Consider the following 17,476-nt stretch of genomic DNA (forward strand, 5'->3'; position numbering starts at 1 on the left):
CATCGTTAACCCGGTCGATGCATTCTAAGTATTGCCAAATTTTGCACACACACTCTCTGGAGGCCAACGATGAACCTAGAACGGCTAGATTCCATCCTAATTGGCTAACACATCATGGCTTTCGAAGTTTGCAGGATTGGCCCGTTTTGAACAAAAAGCCTCAAATCATGAACGCAGCGTGCAATTTACGTGAAATCTTTCACAGACGTTCCTACTAGGCTGAGGAATATAATATACCCCACCCTTTTCACATTGGCCTGTTATAATAGCGCCACCAACAGGTGGATTTTTGCAAAACACATTTTTGAACAAAATGCCTGAAATCATCTAATTGCCATCCAAGGTGTAAGAAGAAATGTCACCCTTTTCACATTGGCCTATTATAGCGCCACCAGGAGGCCACAACCTGACCTGCCCTGGTGGAGACCTGTGCCCCGAGGGGCACTTTTTCTAGTTTACTCTATAATTAAAAGAACACTATATATAGGCCTATGTAATTGTTATTTTTGGACGTCGGTTCTATTTCTAATAATCACGACATTTGAAGGGTTTCGGGTCACATTTACAGATTTATCTTCATGCTACAACACAAACAAGGGGCAGAAGGAACCTTATGTCTGACTTTACAACCTCATTATCCACTTGACAGGCATAGAGTTGGCAGGCCATCCATCACCTGCTATTTCCGTGCTGAGAATGATTTTTATTTTTTCACAATAAGCGTTAATTTTGCCTTATATTCCCAATAATTGCTACAGTGTTTGTTCAATAAGAGCTAGGGGTCTGCTCTCCCCACGCCTCATGCTGCTCTTTAGGCTAAACAGAAAATGTTATAATGAATGAAACTTTATTGACAGCCGTAGCCAGTAGATGACAAACAACAATTAAAAACATACAAAACAGTTACAAATAAATACATTGGTTCATAAAACTCTCTCGTAAAAAAAATAATCTATAAGAGGCACTCATACCAATGTTTCCACATCAAAGAGCGGTATCTAACAGTGCTAAACCTAGGATTAGTCAACGCCTTAATCACGTTTTATGTGACCCATCAAGTCTGCTTTTAAAGCTGAACATGAGGTTTCTCAAGAGAGCCTGGAAGGTGGTTAGACCAGAGTCGCAGAAGAGCTGACTATTAAATATGGCCTACAATTCAATGTAATCCTATCAGGAGAGATGACTGATACAGGATAAGGGATGTTCGATTATTGTTACCAAAATTAATGCAGCATGGAATTGTGGACAAATTCTTATCCAACGTCAAACAATACATTCTAAGTATTGGGTCTGAGAGACTAAATCTCATCAATAAAATGCTGTATAAATAATGGACCTTTGATATGATCTACAGCAACAAAAAAAAATTAATTAATTTCTACTTGCAAAAAAGATATTTCAACCTTACTACTAATTTGTACTACTATAGGACTTTGCAGAGGAAATTATGCAAAAAATAAATCAATAAAAAGTTTTATGCAAAAGAAAATGATACAGTATAATTTTATTTGTATAGCACCTTTCCAAACATATAGTTACAAAGTGCTTTACAGACGGGTTATAAAACAGTAATCATAAAAACATCAAAACAACAAAGCATCAAAACATCAGAGACAATAAAACATGAAGAAAATAACAGGCCAATAAAACAATTAAAAACAATATTAGGAAAAACACTTGGCATACAGATGTGTTTTTAAAAGCGTTTTAAAAGAAGGCACTGATTCTGCTAATCTAAGAGCCAAAGGCAGGGAGTTCCAGAGCAAAGGTGCCCGAGCCGCAAAGGCCTGGGCGGTCACCCCGAGTGACCAGACGCGTTGCAGGAGGAACTAGGAGGGCCCTATCCGATGACCTAAGGCAGTGCACAGGGTTATGGGGTTGCAGCAAATCTCTTATATAAATGGGAGCTAGACCATGTAGAGCTTTAAAAGTAATCAATAAAATCTTAAGGGATAAGGGATGACCACAGGTGAAATTGGAAATGATGAAACAAACAAATGAGACCACACTGAATCGCAGGCTGATAATCTTCTTGTTGGGAGGATAACCCACCTGAACATCTATTCTCAAATAATGTCACTTATATCACCTTAAATCGTACAAATATTTCAGAGGCCGTGTGTATGCTTAGAGTGAGTGGCACTATAGCAACCATCTGCGGCTGACTTTCAGGTTGAAAATGTCACAGAGAGTGAAGACAGAACTATAAGGATGTTCCAGGTAAAACTGGTGGCGTTATAGCTATAGACAGAAACATCCTGACATAAACACCAGAAGCATTCATCAGGTTTGAAGAGAACCAAAGTCTCTTCAACTGACAAACCTCTACTGGCCCATATGGCCTGTGTGTTGAGCATTACCAAACCTCTACTGACCCATGGCCTGTGTGTTGAGCATTACCAAACCTCTACTGGCCCATGGCCTGTGTGTTGAGCATTACCAAACCTCTACTGACCCATATGGCCTGTGTGTTGAGCATTACCAAACCTCTACTGGCCCATGGCCTGTGTGTTGAGCATTACCAAACCTCTACTGGCCCATGGCCTGTGTGTTGAGCATTACCAAACCTCTACTGACCCATGGCCTGTGTGTTGAGCATTACCAAACCTCTACTGACCCATATGGCCTGTGTGTTGAGCATTACCAAACCTCTACTGGCCCATGGCCTGTGTGTTGAGCATTACCAAACCTCTACTGACCCATATGGCCTGTGTGTTGAGCATTACCAAACCTCTACTGACCCATGTGGCCTGTGTGTTGAGCATTACCAAACCTCTACTGGCCCATATGGCCTGTGTGTTGAGCATTACCTCTACTGACCCATGGCCTGTGTGTTGAGCATTACCTCTACTGACCCATGGCCTGTGTGTTGAGCATTACCTCTACTGACCCATGGCCTGTGTGTTGAGCATTACCAAACCTCTACTGACCCATATGGCCTGTGTGTTGAGCATTACCAAACCTCTACTGGCCCATATGGCCTGTGTGTTGAGCATTACCAAACCTCTACTGACCCATATGGCCTGTGTGTTGAGCATTACCAAACCTCTACTGACCCATATGGCCTGTGTGTTGAGCATTACCAAGGTTTACTGACCCATGGCCTGTGTGTTGAGCATTACCAAACCTCTACTGGCCCATGGCCTGTGTGTTGAGCATTACCAAACCTCTACTGACCCATATGGCCTGTGTGTTGAGCATTACCAAACCTCTACTGACCCATATGGCCTGTGTGTTGAGCATTACCAAACCTCTACTGGCCCATATGGCCTGTGTGTTGAGCATTACCAAACCTCTACTGACCCATATGGCCTGTGTGTTGAGCATTACCAAACCTCTACTGACCCATATGGCCTGTGTGTTGAGCATTACCAAACCTCTACTGACCCATATGGCCTGTGTGTTGAGCATTACCAAACCTCTACTGACCCATGTGGCCTGTGTGTTGAGCATTACCAAACCTCTACTGGCCCATATGGCCTGTGTGTTGAGCATTACCAAACCTCTACTGGCCCATGGCCTGTGTGTTGAGCATTACCTCTACTGACCCATGGCCTGTGTGTTGAGCATTACCTCTACTGACCCATGGCCTGTGTGTTGAGCATTACCAAACCTCTACTGACCCATATGGCCTGTGTGTTGAGCATTACCAAACCTCTACTGGCCCATATGGCCTGTGTGTTGAGCATTACCAAACCTCTACTGACCCATATGGCCTGTGTGTTGAGCATTACCAAACCTCTACTGACCCATATGGCCTGTGTGTTGAGCATTACCAAGGTTTACTGACCCATGGCCTGTGTGTTGAGCATTACCAAACCTCTACTGACCCATATGGCCTGTGTGTTGAGCATTACCAAGGTTTACTGACCCATGGCCTGTGTGTTGAGCATTACCAAACCTCTACTGGCCCATGGCCTGTGTGTTGAGCATTACCAAACCTCTACTGACCCATGGCCTGTGTGTTGAGCATTACCAAACCTCTACTGACCCATATGGCCTGTGTGTTGAGCATTACCAAACCTCTACTGGCCCATGGCCTGTGTGTTGAGCATTACCAAACCTCTACTGACCCATGGCCTGTGTGTTGAGCATTACCAAACCTCTACTGACCCATATGGCCTGTGTGTTGAGCATTACCAAACCTCTACTGACCCATATGGCCTGTGTGTTGAGCATTACCAAGGTTTACTGACCCATGGCCTGTGTGTTGAGCATTACCAAACCTCTACTGGCCCATGGCCTGTGTGTTGAGCATTACCAAACCTCTACTGACCCATATGGCCTGTGTGTTGAGCATTACCAAACCTCTACTGACCCATATGGCCTGTGTGTTGAGCATTACCAAACCTCTACTGACCCATATGGCCTGTGTGTTGAGCATTACCAAACCTCTACTGGCCCATGGCCTGTGTGTTGAGCATTACCAAACCTCTACTGACCCATATGGCCTGTGTGTTGAGCATTACCAAACCTCTACTGGCCCATGGCCTGTGTGTTGAGCATTACCAAACCTCTACTGACCCATGGCCTGTGTGTTGAGCATTACCAAACCTCTACTGACCCATGGCCTGTGTGTTGAGCATTACCAAACCTCTACTGACCCATATGGCCTGTGTGTTGAGCATTACCAAACCTCTACTGACCCATGGCCTGTGTGTTGAGCATTACCAAACCTCTACTGACCCATATGGCCTGTGTGTTGAGCATTACCAAACCTCTACTTACCCATATGGCCTGTGTGTTGAGCATTACCAAACCTCTACTGACCCATATGGCCTGTGTGTTGAGCATTACCAAACCTCTACTGACCCATATGGCCTGTGTGTTGAGCATTACCAAACCTCTACTGGCCCATATGGCCTGTGTGTTGAGCATTACCAAACCTCTACTGACCCATGGCCTGTGTGTTGAGTATTACCAAGGTTTACTGACCCATATGGCCTGTGTGTTGAGCATTACCAAGGTTGTCTACACTCTATACAGCAGTGGTTATCAACCAGAGGTCCTTCAGGGGGTCCCAGGTGGGTCAGGGGACCTTATTTAGATTGGCTTTTTGAGTGGTGCAACCACTCCAAGGAACAGCAATGTCCGTGTTCACCTATGTGCCTATGTGTCCGTGTGACGTTAATGAGCACGAGTATGACTATTAGTACCAGTAGGGGCGCTGTTGTGCCAGAAACAGAGAGAGAGAGAGTGCTGCACTGTTGCCTGCTAATGAGAGAGAGAGAGAGAGAGAGAGAAGGGGGGGGGGGGGAGTTGCACCACTCGGTTCACACAGGTGTGATTTTTTAAATCTGAATGACCGGGTCGGTCCAAAAAATGAAGCATTGTCCTGATTTATTTTGTGGGCTAGAAAATTAGAAAAATTAACCAATATTTGATATTTGTTCAGAAACAACAAAAAACTGAAAAAACGTGTTTCTTTAAAGTCAATTCCTCCTGATCAGATTATACTAAGATCCCCTGACCCGGGTGGTCGTGGTCCCCATCAGTCCTCAGCTGAAACCAAATGGACCCTTATAGTTCCATTTGGTTTCATTTAATGCTCTCAAGAGTTCGATTATTGTTACCAACATTAACGCAGCATGGAATTGTGGACAAATTCTTATCCAACGACAACAATACATTCTAAGTTTTGGGTCTGTAATGGTGGTCTGTGGCTAAAATGCTGTATAAATAATGGAACTTTCATTTGAAAAGGGTTGAAAACCACTGGTCTACAGCATTGTGTTGGAACCTTGTTATCTGCAGTTGGTTATTATGTTTAAACAGTTTAAACCACTGGTCTACAGCATTGTGTTGGAACCTTGTTATCTGCAGTTGGTTATTATGTTTAAACAGTTTAAACCACTGGTCTACAGCATTGTGTTGGAACCTTGTTATCTGCAGTTGGTTATATGTTTAAACCACTGGTCTACAGCATTGTGTTGGAACCTTGTTATCTGCAGTTGGTTATATGTTTAAACCACTGGTCTACAGCATTGTGTTGGAACCTTGTTATCTGCAGTTGGTTATTATGTTTAAACAGTTTAAACCACTGGTCTACAGCATTGTGTTGGAACCTTGTTATCTGCAGTTGGTTATTATGTTTAAACAGTTTAAACCACTGGTCTACAGCATTGTGTTGGAACCTTGTTATCTGCAGTTGGTTATATGTTTAAACCACTGGTCTACAGCATTGTGTTGGAACCTTGTTATCTGCAGTTGGTTATATGTTTAAACCACTGGTCTACAGCATTGTGTTGGAACCTTGTTATCTGCAGTTGGTTATTATGTTTAAACAGTTTAAACCACTGGTCTACAGCATTGTGTTGGAACCTTGTTATCTGCAGTTGGTTATTATGTTTAAACAGTTTAAACCACTGGTCTACAGCATTGTGTTGGAACCTTGTTATCTGCAGTTGGTTATATGTTTAAACCACTGGTCTACAGCATTGTGTTGGAACCTTGTTATCTGCAGTTGGTTATTATGTTTAAACAGTTTAAACCACTGGTCTACAGCATTGTGTTGGAACCTTGTTATCTGCAGTTGGTTATTATGTTTAAACAGTTTTGAGCCGATGAAACTGAAGCACAGACTGAATGGCAGACAGACCCACATGGTGGAAGAGATTGTCTATGGAGATCAACGTGTGGAAGTCCGGGAGACATTTGAGCCATTGTTCCTCAGTCCAGGTGTTATATATCAGAGTGATTATTTTTATTTTTATATGATTACCAGCCTACAGTAGGTGCCCAGACCGCTACGCCAGCCACCGGGGTCATATCAGAGTGATTCTAACAGACATTTTTGTTTCCAAAATGTGTTATTTTGTAATTTTATGTTTAGATATAACTTGTTTTCTATCTTCTAATCTAAACTGTGTTGAAATCTGTGTCATTTGGTATAAGGAATTAATTATACACAGAGGAAGTGAGAAGAGTGTTCTAGGTATAATCCAGACTATCACAAATGTAATGACCCTGCAATGTGAATTTCCTTTGCAGAATTTCTAATTCAAGCTAATGACATCCTGTGCTATTTATATGAGTTGAAAAATTACAGCCCACCACACATAAGTATAGGCAAACTGGTGGCCTGGTTTTGACTTTGACTGCATGCCCCTTCGGTTTCTGTGGATGTGGAAAGACATTTTGCTTCCCATTGAGCCAACAAAGTGGGCAACAATTCCTGAAATTCATGTAAAACATGTAAGTAACACGGTGTAGCAGTTTTCCACAACGGTATAGGCCTATGGAATAGACAAATTAAAAGGTTGCAACAGAGAAAACAAGAGACTTGATGAATATTACTGCAATATTACTTTATTTAGACAATCCTGGATTTAGGCTATATTGATATAGTTCACACTTATAATCACTCACAATAATGACAAATGTTTCTGACAGTATAAATAATGTCACATTCTATATTATCTGAGCTTATGTGGCATGGAATTTAAAATTGTAATAAGTTTGAGATTAAAAAAAAAAAAAAAAAAACAGCACACATTTTATTACTAAACACTACTTTTGCCTATAAAAGATAGATCCAATACCAATTTACAATACATTGAACATTAAACATAAATGGGAGACAGACTTGGGATGCACCTATGATGATGTGGATTGGGAGATAATTTTAGAGAGAGCTCAGAGGGTTCTGGTTTCCACCAAACATAGACAGATGCAATTTAACATTTTTCACAGAACTTACTTTACTCCGCTCAGGTTACACAAGATTGATAGAAGCATTTCCCCATATGTGCCAAAGATGTAAGATAACAGAAGGCTGCCTATTACATATGTTATGGAACTGCCCACTTTTAATTGATTATTGGAAGTTCATCTTGTCTACAGTCTCTGATATCATAGAGGTTGAAATACCGTTTTTTTTGTCTTTTATTTTTTTAAGTTTGTCTTGTCTTGTTTAAAAAAGAAAAAAGAAATCATGATTCTGTAATTCATTGTTGTAAATATCTGCATTATCAATAAATAAATCTTAAAAACAAAAAAAAAGATAGATCCAAAAAGTCAAGGCACTATATGAAGACTAGAGTCACACAGGGTAACATATTACTACTATTCTGCCTGCATTTTAGTGTTTTGGGTTTGTTCTTTATTAACAGCCTTCCTGCAGGCTGCCTGTCTGAACCGAGACAGATAGAACATGGGCCCGATGTACAGGCCAAAGTTTGGGAAAGCCAGGAGCACCTGCAGGACATTGCATTGTTGGACACTGGCTGCCACCTTCTGGGACTTTATCACGGCCATGAACGGAAGCATGCCCACAAGCGGTGCATACGCCACAAACGACGGCACCATGACAGCCAGGACGTTATTCACGGCCCTTCTTTTCAGAGGCACGTGATGGGATCCGGAGACCTCGCTTGGCCCACTTTGGCACAGAACCCGCACGATACCCGTCATACTCAGCAGCATGAGCCCGAACATCAGAGAGGTAGCGAGGGCCAAGTATAGAGTCATTGACAACAACCCAAAGAAATAGGCCAGTAGTGCCACAACGAGGGTGAGAACCCAGCCACAAGCACACAGTACAGCACGGTACTCCCATTTACCGAGCCTCATGTACGCAACGGGGCGGGCCGCGGCCAAATAACGCTCAATGCACATGAACGTTAACAACAACGGGCAGCCAAATAAATTGAGGGCAGAGAGGGCTTCCAGAATGGCTGCAGCCTCTGTAGCGAGCCCATGCATGGCCTCATAGATGCCCAGAGGCAAGCAGAGACAAAAGAGTATGTCCAGAATGGAGAGGTTGACCCCGAGTAGCTCGGAGGCGGACAGAGCTCGCTTGCTGCTGAACAGCATCCACGTCAAGGCTGCGTTGGCCGGAAGGCCGGTCACCAGTATGACGATTTTGATACTGAACAAAATCATTGAGCCACCGTGTAAGTGACACTGGTACATGATCTCTTCTGTCCAAGAAAAGTCCATAAAGTAAAAAAAATAGCTGCTGCTATTGCTGTTCACATAAGACAATGTACTGTTGTCATCCAAGTCAAAGTCAAAGAAATTGCTGCTGCCATTGCTGTTCACATTAGACAATGTACTGTTGTGATCCAAGTCAAAGTCAAAAAAGTCAAAAGCTTTGCTGCTGCCATTGCTGTTCACATAAGACAATGTACTGTTGTCATCCATTGTGATTCTTCTCTGGTAATGCAGGGTTCTTTGCTGTGAAGAGTGACTGTTTCACTGTGGGTCAGATGGGCATACATATGAGTACATCAACATGTATGAAGTATACACAAACACACGCACGCACAGTCGCACACGCACCCACCTGCACACGCACATACGCACACACAGACAACCTGCTAAATGTAGTCAATCAAATTAAGTTAAGAAATAGTATAGATGATCATGTTGCCAGCTGTTTAGCCTATTGGTTCTGGTTCATCATAATACTCGATTAACCTGTAACAGACAATAGAGGTACAGACAGAAAAAAGCAGAGTTTGAACTGACCTTAAATTTGAGACAAGAGGAAGACGGATGGGTGGTGGTTGAGACTGCGAGGTCTATGAAGTATTGAATGTGTGACTTGCCTCCCCTTTTCAGCCTGTATGTTTGTCAGAGATGTACTCCCGGATGGAGTTTGCATGTACGCCTGTGTGCAGTGATGGTCCAGTGGACTAGTATACAGGGTGTTTTTCAAACAACTTCCATCATGTAAATCTCCCCGGAAAAAAAGATTTGCGGGCAAATTCATGACAACAGTGTGGTCTGGACATTTTGCCTAGTCCGGCAGTCAACAGGCTTATTTTTGTTTAAAGTGCCTTTTTTAAAGTCTTTTTTTATTGGCCTAAAATATTATCTATTTACATATACATTCATGAATCCACTTGCTGACCGGCTGTCGGCATTGCACATTTTATAGGGGTTTATATGTGACATTATATACATTAACATTTAACATTCTATATAAGGCAATCAATATGAGAATGTCATTATGCTTTAACAGAACAGTGTCAATGATTGTCCATGGCATTTGACTCGCATGAAATGGGGGTTCTTCAAATCAAAAGGGAGAATATTAGATTACTGTATCAATCTGTAGGCTATGTCACGGTGGCGGTGGCAGTAGGTGTAGAACGGTGGTCAAGAACCCCCAAAATGACACTATAATTAGCACCCCATTTGAAGAGATATGCCAGGGACCCCCCCCATAAGAGAAGATTTTTAAGCAGTGATTTTCAACCATTTTCATTTCAAGGAGCCCCAGTTTGACATGCATTATAGTCTACACGCAGTACGGACCCCCCAATTAATGGCATTTCTATCTCTGAGACCCCATTCATTCATACTGGGCCCCAGTATATATTGTAAAAGGAACGATAATGTAACTCTGAGACTCAGAGTTACAGACCCATAAGGGTCCATTTGGTTCCAAACTATCATTTAGCTAGGGACCCCCTGGAACTCCCTCAGGGACCCCTGGGGGTCCCCGGACCACACTTTGGGAACCATGCACTGGCGTAGACTGCACGCGTAGTAGGCTACACTCTGTCAAGCGGAAGGGAAGGTATAGGGAAGGGGGAAGTTAAAACTTAAGTTTCAACTGTTGTTAGTTATAGTTCCCCGAAGCCAACATAAGCCATAATGGAAGACGACACATAGGCTACAGTAAATGGTGACCCGGTTGAGCAGTGTTACAGTTACAAATAATAAAGTGAGTATCTATTCTAGACGTTTTACGGTCAAGTTGACGTTCAGGGCGCAGCTATAGTGCTCTCAGCTGCTCTCTCATGTCATGCAGACTGTTTGCTCTGACTTGATCTCGTGTGGGTTTGTGTGTACTATATGTACCTCCTGGTGGTTTGCATAACTTGCTTTAGCCTGTACAGTAAATGCTAATAGTCAAATGTCGGTGTTCTCGGTTGTTTGTGTAAGCATATATACATCGTTTTCTCTACTGTTTTTTTTTAAATCCCTATATAATTTGCGTCATGCTATTGCGATATACATGTGCCTTTTTAACGTTTGTACACAGGCAAATGAGCAATCGTCATCATAACAATATCTAGCCATGGTTCATGACTCTCGTATTCATGGCAGTCATGTTCCAGGGCTAAACAATATCTAGCATATGGATATGGACGAGGTCTGATAATGTTTCTTGCAGAGTTAAATACGCATGGACAGCGTAGTGTTCCTTTTGACAACCTACATTCCACTCTAGAATATTATGTTTACTTATAGGCTATTTTTGCCTAATATATATATAGCCCATCATTAGAGTACATTAGAGTACATACTACACGTTGAGTACTACCTTAGAGTGAAATACACCAAAGTGAAACCAAATCCTGGCCTACACTATTATGTTGAAAGTGAAACCAATTACATAATGTAGACTTATGACAATCACAGTAGTATAGACCGATCAATATAGGCTATTATTGTAATATATTATCTGACTCAGTCTATATAGGCCTATAAGTAAGGCTATAGTATAAGACTTACTTACTTACAGTATGTGTATGACTATATTTTTACATATCTTTTCCAGAGATTGTTTAGGGTTGTAGTAGGTTTCAAGGATGTCACAGTCAGGTGGCTCAGGCCATTGCATTGGGTTGTATGCCTACAGTGTCATCATTCAAAATACTTCAAATGTGCACGTTTTATAAGGTATACTCATGCAATTCCATTTGTGAGGAGTCTATGAATTAATTTGTTCAATTCATTGAACGAACCAAAACCTTCATTTGCTGGAATCTAGGCCCTACAAGCACATTTTCTTTGTCAGAGCAACATGTTATTAATTATAACGTGTTTGCATTCTCTCTTGGAAATGGGGTGCGTTCGGAAATGCGCCCTGAACGCACTGGTGTGCTCTCTTGTCGTTCGTTTATTCAGTGCACTCTGTGTGTTGTCGTTCGAAAATCCAGTGTGCGGCGCACCGGCTGTGCCGAGTCCCCGCACTGAGCGACCCTACCCTGAAGCTGGGGTTGTCCACTGAGCGACCCTACCCTGAAGCTGGGGTTGTCCACTGAGCGACCCTACCCTGAAGCTGGGGTTGTCCAGTGTGAATCGGTCACAGCTGTGGTCGTTCGTAAATAAGGCACACTGAACGCACTCTGTGACGTCACCGCCCACCACACTCAATAAACTGACCACCTTCCCGGTGCGCATTTCCGAACGCACCCCATGTGTCTTCACAGTTTGTGCGTCTCAGCCGGTCAAATGGAGAGCTGGGGAAATGGAGGCGCTGGTGTGGACGAGTCGATGGAGGAATCTGAGGAGTACAGGTTGCTGGAGGCCTACTGCGACAGGAGGAGACAACAGAGGTCTCCCGTAATGTCCCGTAACGTCCTGACCCTTCAAGGTCAGAATGATGCTCAGTTCTCAAGAAAGCCCATGAGACAGCTTCTCCAGATGAACCTACCAGTGGCAGTTCCTGGTAGGTTATTTCAACAGAAAATGGGACACAATAATGTATTTAAGCGGGATCTAGTAAAATGAAAAGCACTATTTAACTTTGAAATTATTTGCACCTGTGAAGGACATCTACTTTGACCAAGTTCACAGATTAGAAATGATCATGAACAATATAACGGCATGCCATGACAACCACTTCAAGTGTGTGTGTGTGTGTGTGTGTGTGTGTGTGTGTGTGTGTGCTTCTCTGACACACACAAACGCACGCACCCACGCCCACTCACATGTAGTGGGCATGTGTGTGTGTGTGCGAAAAACTGATGGTAGCAATGTGAACAACCTGTTGTGTTACTGTATATTTAACCATGTACATTAATGTTGCAGCTGAAGGTTTGTTTCTGTGCATTTCTGTTTAAGGGTCTGTAGGCAGCACCCTCCTGGTTCACAGAGTAACAGTGTGTTTCTGTGTGTATTTCTGTTTAAGCGTCTGTAGGCAGCACCCTCCTGGTTCACAGAGTAACAGTGTGTTTCTGTGTGTATTTCTGTTTAAGCGTCTGTAGGCAGCACCCTCCTGGTTCACAGAGTAACAGTGTGTTTCTGTGTGTATTTCTGTTTAAGCGCCTGTAGGCAGCACCCTCCTGGTTCACAGAGTAACAGTGTGTTTCTGTGTGTATTTCTGTTTAAGCGTCTGTAGGCAGCACCCTCCTGGTTCACAGAGTAACAGTGTGTTTCTGTGTGTGTCTCTGTTTAAGCGCCTGTAGGCAGCACCCTCCTGGTTCACAGAGTAACAGTGTGTTTCTGTGTGTATTTCTGTTTAAGCGTCTGTAGGCAGCACCCTCCTGGTTCACAGAGTAACAGTGTGTTTCTGTGTGTATTTCTGTTTAAGCCTCTGTAGGCAGCACCCTCCTGGTTCACAGAGTAACAGTGTGTTTCTGTGTGTATTTCTGTTTAAGCCTCTGTAGGCAGCACCCTCCTGGTTCACAGAGTAACAGTGTGTTTCTGTGTGTATTTCTGTTTAAGCCTCTGTAGGCAGCACCCTCCTGGTTCACAGAGTAACAGTGTGTTTCTGTGTGTATTTCTGTTTAAGCGTCTGTAGGCAGCACCCTCCTGGTTCACAGAGTAACAGTGTGTTTCTGTGTGTATTTCTGTTTAAGCCTCTGTAGGCAGCACCCTCCTGGTTCACAGAGTAACAGTGTGTTTCTGTGTGTATTTCTGTTTAAGCCTCTGTAGGCAGCACCCTCCTGGTTCACAGAGTAACAGTGTGTTTCTGTGTGTATTTCTGTTTAAGCGTCTGTAGGCAGCACCCTCCTGGTTCACAGAGTAACAGTGTGTTTCTGTGTGTATTTCTGTTTAAGCCTCTGTAGGCAGCACCCTCCTGGTTCACAGAGTAACAGTGTGTTTCTGTGTGTATTTCTGTTTAAGCCTCTGTAGGCAGCACCCTCCTGGTTCACAGAGTAACAGTGTGTTTCTGTGTGTATTTCTGTTTAAGCGTCTGTAGGCAGCACCCTCCTGGTTCACAGAGTAACAGCACACCTGGTTCAGATTGCTGATAGTACACTGCTTCATGAAGACGACGACCTGGAGACAGATGGTGGAACGGAGGATGGTGGGTATCACTCGCATAGGGCCGTGTGTCCCAGGCCTTTTTTGTCCCAGGGCACACTTTTCATAGCCAAATCTCGACCCACAGGAACGCATCCAGGGTGCCGGCCCGACTGTACTGTACTGTCACTGTACTATACTGGCACACCCGAAATCACCAGTTAATATGTGTGTGTGTGTGTGTGTGTGTGTGTGTGTGTGTGTGTGTGTGTGTGTGTGTGTGTGTGTGTGTGTGTGTGTGTGTTAGGTTACGCACAGGTGGTGAAAAACAACCATGCTGTTTTCGTGCTCAGACGCACCCAGCCAGCTACCCAGGCAGGCAGCCACCCACACACATAGTCACTTAAGGAAGTGGTTGCACCACTTAAAAAACACACATGACAGCGCTCATGACAGCGCTCGCCATAGCCACAACGTTATGCAGTGACAGTGAAAATCCGGCTTTAGGATCAAAATCATGTCCTCCTGACTCACAATTTGTGAGTCAGTTCTGCACACCCATGTGAGCTACCTGCAAAAAAACACTAGGTATTCACATTTTGTTGAGCTTCCAAGTGAATTCAAAACAATTGTAATACCTAGTGTGTGTGTGTGTGTGTGTGTGTGTATGTATGTCACCCTGTCAGAAAACGTATCCATAATCCATCCACTAGAGGGAGCTTAAGGGCCAACATTAAAAGCTACGAGATGCAGTTCATCTAGTCACTAGACTAGATCAACTGCATGGCTCGTAGCTTTCCATCGTGAATACATTAGATAGATTCTAGTGTATACTACGGTATGCACACCTGTCACCTGCCCTGCGTTGCCTTGTTGAAGTGTTGATACCTGTGATATTGGATATTACAGTATGTGATTGCTGTGCATTTATTCTGCAGATGTCATTAAAGAACTCGTGGAGTTGCTTAAGAAACATGGAGATGAGCTGGATGAGAAGGTAGGCGTGTGTGTGTGTGTGTGTGTGTGTGTGTGTGTGTGTGTGTGTGTGTGTGTGTGTGTGTGTGTGTGTGTGTGTGTGTGTGTGTGTGTGTGTGTGTGTGTGTGTGTGTGTGTGTGTGTGTGTGTGTGTGTGTGTGTGTGTGTGTGTGTGTGTGTGTGTGTGTGTGTGTGTGTGTGTGTGTGAGAGAGAGAGTGAGAGGCAGGGGCTGACATCCCGTTAAGAGGACACTTTTGGATTAAAATAGCTGATCTACAAGCTCTCAACACATCGCACTGTGACACATTGAGAGCTTGTAGATCAGCTATTTTCGCAAAATGCTGCGTTCAAGTTCAGGAGACTGAATGCCGCCTTCTGTTATGGCATGATGGAAAGGAGCGGGGGGGTGTGTGTGTGTGTGTGTAATTGTGCTTATCTGGCATACACACAAGGGCACCCCCAATCACATGCAGTGGGCGTGCTTGTGTGCACTTGTGTGTGTATGCAAAAAACCTCACGATGGCAATGTGAACAACCACCACCTCTTTGTGTTCATTATTAAGGGATGGGCCATACAGTATGCATCCCTACATGTCTTAACTGTCCCCTTCCATTCACATGCATTTCCCGTCACTGTACAATACTTCTAGTCTCTTCTCTTACTCAGATCAAGAAGAACAAGGACTTGCAGCAAAAGATCCAGCAGTCCTTCAGCTACAGCCTGTTTGAGAACGTGACTACCTCCATCCTGGAGAGCCTGGTGGCCCCCCGGGGCTGTGCCCGCGGCGCCGTGCCCGGCTACAAGCAGCAGATCGCCTGGGCCTGCGAGGTGACCCACAGGCTGTCGGCGGTGGACTGCATTCCCAGGAGGAGAGCGCTCGTCTTCGGGACACAATACATCCAACAGCACCTCTCCGCCTGGGTCCAGCAGCAGGGAGGCTGGGTGAGTGACCTTGAGATGAGATCACATCAACTTATTTTAGAAGTTTTTCATATGTCCCCGAACCCCCCCCCCCCCCCCGAATACAACAGAGACCAACTTAACTAGGGGTGTGGTGTCTCTTCTGTAGTTCCAAGGTAGAGTTCTCAAACTCTGCCCGAACCCGACCAGGCCCGACCCGACCCGACCCGGGCCTAAAATGTATGCTAATCAGTAGGGCCGGGCCGGGCCTGGGGCTCCATGAAAAAAATATATATATATTGAATTTGTTTAGAATAATACAAATAATAGTTCTGTTCTGTCTGTTTGTGTATTCATCTATTATGAAGATGGTGCTGACTGGCGTTTCACTTTTACTCTGTAGAGTTCTCAAATTCTGCACATTTTAGGGCCGGGTCGGGCCTAAAATCTATGCTAATTAGTCGGGCCGGGCCGGGCCGGGCCTAGGGCCTGATCAGTTAGGGCCCAGTTAGGGCCGGGCCTTAATTTTCTGGCCCGATGAGAACTCTTATTCCAAGTCACACTTGAAAAAATGACATTTGAGGGAAAAGAGCCTATACATTTCAGCTGTCTGTTACAGGCGTTTAATGAGCTTTAATCCTTAATGACCGTTTTGATCAAAGATTCACTGGTAGGTGATATTATTTACCATTACAGTGAAATACAGGCCAGGTTATTAGAGGAAATGATGGGGTTTCCCCGTGGGAGGAGGTCAGAAGGGGGTGAGTGTAACAGAGTGGCTCAGAGCCTCTGCCTGACGGTCTAATATCTCCCCCTGGTCCAGACGGACGTCCCTTTGGTCTAGTGGTTAAGATGTTGGACTTTCACGTGGGAGACCCGAGTTTGAACTTTGAATCCCGGGCGTTCCACATAAAACAGGGTATTTTCTGCCACACTATATTATTCATCTCCTCACATCAGTACAATTAAATGGGATTTAGGTTTAGGTCACTCATTGAAAAGCAGAAAAGCAGATCTACAAGCTCACAACGCTTCACATTGTGACACAGGCTATACTGTAGCCACTAACTAGCCAGCTTTATTTTTGTACAACTCCTTATAGAATCATTGGAAGAATACATTTCTTTCACATTTTTTAAAAACAAAAAAAAAGGTTTGATGTTGTACTGGACTGGTTATCTACCAGCGTGTTGTGTGTGTGTACACCCCGATAAGACAATTCTGAATATGTCATTTTCTAGGATTCTGTGTTTGAAGATGTTGATTAAAACGGCTGGGATCATCCAGACGTTCTGAAGAGGCTGAACATTATTATTATTATTATTATGATTAAAACGGCTGGGATCATCCAGACATTCTGAAGAGGCTGAACATTATTCCAACAAACACAAATGATGGTACTAAAACTAAATATTTCAAAATGAGTGCAATGTTTGAATGTAATGAAATGAATGTAATGAGATGTTTTTATGTGCACCATCTCCACAATAAGTTCAGGTCATGTCTGTTGCTTCCACAACCAACCAGACTCAAATTGACTCACTTCACTCTGTGAGGTCGGAACACAGAATATTAAATAACATAAAAAAAGAAAAAGATAAACAGTTCTTCTATAAATTATGTGATCAAATAGGAGAAAGATGCTGCTCTATAGTCATAGGAATAAATGT

General features: G+C 43.6%; 1 protein-coding gene across 2 annotated transcripts; it reads left to right on the forward strand.

Annotated features, from left to right (window-relative positions):
• Window positions 1-10,524: 10,524 nt before the first annotated feature.
• LOC310856981 (apoptosis facilitator Bcl-2-like protein 14) lies at window positions 10,525-17,302 on the forward strand. 2 transcript variants are annotated; one of them, XM_083762568.1, is made up of 7 exons: window positions 10,525-10,675; window positions 12,171-12,409; window positions 13,877-13,993; window positions 14,868-14,926; window positions 15,573-15,848; window positions 17,048-17,067; window positions 17,133-17,302. In XM_083762568.1, exons 2-7 carry the CDS (start codon window positions 12,193-12,195, stop codon window positions 17,137-17,139), a joined length of 696 nt encoding a protein of 231 aa, XP_083618694.1. In that variant the 5' UTR covers window positions 10,525-10,675; window positions 12,171-12,192; the 3' UTR covers window positions 17,140-17,302. The 2 variants fall into 2 exon arrangements, with proteins under 2 accessions (XP_083618694.1, XP_083618695.1); XM_083762569.1 differs by having other exon boundaries at window positions 10,528-10,675; window positions 12,171-12,318; window positions 12,352-12,409; window positions 17,048-17,302.
• The last annotated feature ends 174 nt before the right edge of the window (window positions 17,303-17,476 follow it).

The sequence above is a fragment of the Protomyctophum parallelum genome (assembly GCF_964188405.1).
Source record: "Protomyctophum parallelum genome assembly, chromosome: 4".
In the NCBI taxonomy this organism is placed as follows: domain Eukaryota; kingdom Metazoa; phylum Chordata; class Actinopteri; order Myctophiformes; family Myctophidae; genus Protomyctophum; species Protomyctophum parallelum.